The 5,126-nt window shown below is 53.4% G+C and overlaps 1 protein-coding gene across 3 annotated transcripts in view; it reads left to right on the top strand.

Annotated features, from left to right (window-relative positions):
• The window catches only part of SEPT8 (septin 8), an 18,582-nt gene extending 16,837 nt beyond the window's left edge, over positions 1-1,745 (top strand). For 2 of the 3 annotated variants that reach the window (XM_026045362.1, XM_026045349.1), the window contains exon 9: positions 425-1,745. In XM_026045362.1, the coding sequence (XP_025901147.1) occupies positions 425-590 (166 nt within the window). In that variant the 3' untranslated portion in view covers positions 591-1,745. The remainder of the gene's footprint in view (positions 1-424) is intronic. The other variant, XM_026045354.1, reaches the window with a different exon arrangement.
• The last annotated feature ends 3,381 nt before the right edge of the window (positions 1,746-5,126 follow it).

Raw genomic sequence — 5,126 nt, 5'->3', positions numbered from 1 at the left:
AGCCGGGTGTCCTCGTGGCGGGAGGAGCTGGCGCTGCGAGCACGGGAGCTCCTGTGCAGGGCGCACGCAGGTTCAGGGAGCGGGGCTAAATCACCTCAGCCCCTGAGCGGAGAGCGGGAGGACGCGCTGGGATCCATAGTCCTTCCAGCCCTGCGGAGGAGCCRCTGGATGCGAGTTGCTGCACAGACGGGGACAGGTCCCCTGGAGAGCAGCGCGGGCGGGAGCGGGAGCAAGGCCASCTCCTCTGCCCTGCGCCGCTCCCGGCGGCCGGTCGTTCCCTCCAGCAGGAGCTGCAGCAAAGGCAGCGCCCCCGGAGCTTCGGGATGCGCCGGCTGCCGCCCAGGTGCCTTCCAGGAGAGTGTCCACGTCCCGGCCGCCCATGCGTGCCCGGAGGCCGCTTTGACCCTGCCTGTGCTTTCCTTAGCAGATCGGTGCTGGCAGGAGCGCCGTCGGGAGCGAGTCTGTGCAGCTCCAAGGTGATGATGACCAAGGCCAGCGTGGAGCCCTTGGGCTGCAGCAGCTGGTGGCAGGCGCTGCAGTGCTGCAGCTGCCTGGTCCGGAGCGCCGCGTGGCGGGAAGGATTCGTCTGAGGGCGCCTGGAACCGTCGCTTGCTACTGCACAGGAGGCTGCGCATATATATATGTACATATATATTTTAAAAAAGCAGAGGTCAGTGAACTTTGTATGTTTTCGTATGTTAGCCACCTGAGGTGGAGACTAATTTTGACTCATACCAGGAAGCCCAGAGGGTTTCCCCTTTTTTTGTGTTTTGTGTTTGTACTTGCCAACCACGGAAGCATTTTTGAGCTTATGATGAATGTAAAAGGTCTGTGTTTCCTAACGGTTTCTGAAGTTTCTACGTTATCCAGATGGCTCTTTGGGGAACCAGTTCAGGCCAGCAGATACAACTGGAGCCAGCCCCACAACTATGATTGTACTCGGAATTCCCTGAGGAAACAAGCACCTGCAGGAGGCAGTTCTCACAATCAGCAGCCCAAGGTGGCTTAAAATTTGCACATTACCGTAGAAGGGGGTCCAGGCTGTGTCCATATCTCATGATTCTTGCCTTACTAGCACATGCTCCTTTCTCAAAGATGCAGTTCGTTTCTATCAAATATTTAGCAACTGCGACGTGAACTAAGTGCCAGAATGGGGTAGTCTGATTGCCTAAAACAGGGGTGAATTATTAGTGGGATGAAAAGGGAAATGTTTTAAGAAGACCCGTATGTGAAATGTAGCCAAAAACTGACAGCTTTCTATGTACAGTATTAATAGAATGGAGAGAGTTAGAAATATTTTTGCAGTGTGTATTTAAAAAAAAAAACAACATATAGCATTATGAGAATCTTTTTAACCTCCCTTTTAGTTGTCCTTTAAAAATGGGAGTACATTTTTTGAGAAAGAAAAGTTTTAAATATTAGTACATTTAAATAAATTTACTGTAACGTTCTTGAAAAGACTTGCAGATAGCTGAAAACAGGCAGCTTGCAAAGCACCTTGAGGAGAATGCGTATGCGTGTGTATGTGAGCATCTATGTTTTCTAGTATTATTTGAAAAATGAGTTGTTTCCTTAAAAAAACAATTATTTAAACTTTGCAAAACGTAGTGCTTACAATCTTTAGGAAATCCATTGGTGTTGCTGTGTAAAGATCCCAGTGAAGCTTACCTAGTATAATTCTGCCCATGCTCAAGATCCCAGCTGGCGAGCATTCACGACCGCTCTGCGCCGCGAGCATCTTCACCRATGGCATTACCTGTATTAAAAAAAAAAAAAAAAAAAAAAAGGAAAAAAAAAGAGAAAATATTAAAAAATAAAGAGGCCAACTTCCTAGCCGTGCTGCGTGCGCCTGTGTGTGTTGCCAAGGGCCCGCGGAGCCCTCCCGGGCTGCTATGGGGCGGTTCGTGCCGTCTCCTTCCCCATGGCATTCACTTGGCTTCTCCTTCTGAGCTTTGCGGAAAAGGGGAGTAACGTGGAGGCGGCAGGTCCTGGAAGAGGCTGGGGCAGAAATTCAGAGGTTGGGGGCAGAAATTCAGGAGAAATTCTCATCTGACCCCAGCGCCCGGCTGCTGCTGTGACTCAYGGCTCTTCCTTGTCCTTTTTCAAAGCGGAATGGAGGAAAGGGAAGAAACGTGATGTGAGCTGCTGCCCGAGGGCTCGCTGGCCCAGAGGAGGCTACGGGGGCTTCTGACGCCAAGTTTTAGCTGCAAGCCCTGGATAATCACCCTGTGCAAGCTCGGCCTACCCTGAGTCATTCCCTGAACACGTTTGGTAACAAGCAAAACTCACCCAAATTCCTCATTTCAGACAAATTTTAAGCTTCGTGACAGAATTAGGGAGGCTTCATGAGCACAAAACTGCAGCCCAGCCCACACATGGCTGCAGGCCATGGATTCTGGGGGGGAAAAGGGAGGTTTTGGGGCAGATGAGGGAAACAGATCCACTGCACAAGCAGTGGACACAGGTCCTTCAGCCATGCAAGTCGCAGCCTTTCCAAACAGCAAGTGAACAGAACTGAAAACGCTGCTGTCATTCCCCTTAGGAATTACTTAGGGTTATCAAGCTGACACGTTTTTGTTATGGCCAACTTGTTAAAAGACTTGGAACTGCAAATAACTTGAAAACAACCAAAGATGGATTTAGTGCATTCAAAATTAATCATACAGATCCCATCATCTTTATTGGYTTTTGCTGCAAGGACAAGGCAGGAAATTGCTGTGCACTCAAGATATTTTAATTGGGCCTGAAGGGAGAAGAAGAAAAACACTGAGCAGAGAAGATAGCAGTTGAGAGGGGAATAGCTGTCATTCTGCTACAGATACACAAGTTCCAGGCTTTAATTTGGGTTATAATTGCTTCTGAATTAGCTAGCTGCAGAAGGAGACAGTCGAAGCTGGAAACAGCAAGGAAATCCAGAATAAATCCTCTTATTGCTGCAGGTTTTACTGAGGTGCCCTGTGATTTGGACTGAGCAATGCCAAATACCTACATGCAGTATTATGCCTATTCTCAACTAGGTAGGAGACTTGGCTTTCCCAAATGTCAGCCTAAGCAGGAGTGGGCAGCAAGATTCAGTTCTACTCATAGCTTTGCTGTCACTTCAATCACAGGAAAAGAAGGGCCCACAATTGGAGTGAAAACTGTGGTTTCATGACTGAAAGGTTAAAGTGATAGTGAAAATGTGCTCTGCTTAGCAGAGACGACCAGGTGATCATGAATTCTCTGCATTTATCACAGCGTTGGSACCACAGTTCATAACAATTCATAACTGTTGAGGGCTGTCGATGAGGGAAGCGTCTCCAGCTCCTCCTCCTTYGCTGCCGCCAGCAGCCGCTCAGGATGCCAATAACCAGGGCCAGCGTTTCGGGCTAAAACTGGAACCGGGAGCTTATTTCTGCAATCCAGAGCGCCGCCTCCTCCTAGCACCACAGAGAGATCCRTGCCCTGGGGGGAGAAACGAAGTTAAAATAAAGACACGTTAGTCCTTTGATGATTTTGTTAACCTGTCCCCAAAGGCAGCCTCCTGAGGCGCTCCCAGTGTCTCGTTAACATTTCAGGCGCCCGCGGGAGTGAAATGAAGGAGCTTGTGGCTACACAAGGGCCACAGGACCCTATTCCCCCAGCCTGTCCTTGCCTGTCCCGGGCTGCAGCAGCTTGGTTTGGTTAAGCTCAGTTCAGTTCTGTTCAGCCCAGCCCAGCCCATCCTGACCCAACCTGTCCCTTCCCAACCGGACCTGTCTTGTCCCATCCCATCCCTTACGTGGCCTGACCCATCCCAACCCATCAAGCTACGACCTGATCCAATCCATCCTGTCCCTGCCCCAGCTCTATCCCCATCAGAACCTATCACAACCCACCCTATCTGGAACCCATCCCATTCCAACCCATCCCACCATGGTTCAGCTCATCCCACACAGTCCCAGTCACTCTGGGGTTCTTGGCGGTTCTTGGTCTGGTGTTCTGGCCCCCAATTGTGGGGCCTTCCGCACCTTCCCTGGATCCACCAGCCCTTTGGCACCTTCCCCACATCTCTTTTTATTCCCTATCAACTTCCATCTTTCCTGACCGCTTTCCTGGCCTCTCTCCTTCACTGCAGGGTTTTTCTCATGCAGCACTTTCCGCAGGGCGCCACTTCCCATGCTTTATGCTAAAATCTCCTCTCATTCCCACGGAGCTCCCTGTTCTCCCGCTGGGCCTTGGTTGGGGTGATGCATTTTTGGTGCTGAACAAGCCCCTTGGTCCGGGAGCCTTTGCACGGGGTTACTTTGCCGAGTAACGCGGTGACAACAGGCGGCCAGAGAAGGGACGGCGCCGAGCACCGTGCGGGTTGCTCCTGACTCACGGGGTGACGAGCCCTGTCATTCGTCATTCCCGCGTGTCCCCAGCCCCGCGGCACCGGCTGACGGTGCTGGCCCCGGATCCCATCCGTGTCCCACGCTGCGGATAGGGCCTGGGGGATTCAAGGCCCGTTCCTGTGTGTGCCGCTTGTTGTCACTCTGCTCTGGGTGACACAGAGGGGACGGTGCCAGCATTCGCTACAAGGGGGATCCAGGGTGCAGCAGTCGGAGCTCGGGGCAGCGAGAAACACATGAGAGAAAGGAGAAAAAGGCGGAAATTAGCTCTGCGGGGCRGACTGTGCGTCACCCCATAGGCCCGGCACCCCAGAGCGCTGTCACCCTCAGTGAACTGTCACCCCTCCCAGAGCTCCTTTACACTGTCACCTCCCCTAGAATCCCGTCACCCTCGGGGTCCTGTCACCCGCAGAGCCCTGTCACCCCCACAGTCCTGTCACCACCCCTGCAGCCCTGTCACCTCCACCAGAGCCCTGTCACCCCCTCAGTGCCTTGTCACCCCGCTAGAACCTGTGACTCCCAGAGCCCTGTGAGCCCCCAGGGCCCTGTCACCCCCTAGATGCCACCCCGAGCCCTGTCCCCTCCTCATAGGGCACCCCGAGCCCTGTCACCCCCCTAGGTGTCACCCCAGACCCCTCGGGGCCCCGTCACCCCCACGGGAGCCGCCCCGACCCCGGCACCGCCATTAGCGGCCGCCCTCACTCCCCACCGCCCCCTCGCCGTGGCCATGGCGACGCGCCCCGCCCGCCGCCGCCGCCGCCATTGGCTGCGCCG

This window comes from Nothoprocta perdicaria, unplaced genomic scaffold (assembly GCF_003342845.1).
Source record: "Nothoprocta perdicaria isolate Ctin4 unplaced genomic scaffold, notPer1 scaffold_107, whole genome shotgun sequence".
NCBI classification, from domain to species: domain Eukaryota; kingdom Metazoa; phylum Chordata; class Aves; order Tinamiformes; family Tinamidae; genus Nothoprocta; species Nothoprocta perdicaria.
Note: the sequence above shows the minus strand (reverse complement) of the source record. Positions and strands in the feature narration are given on the sequence as shown.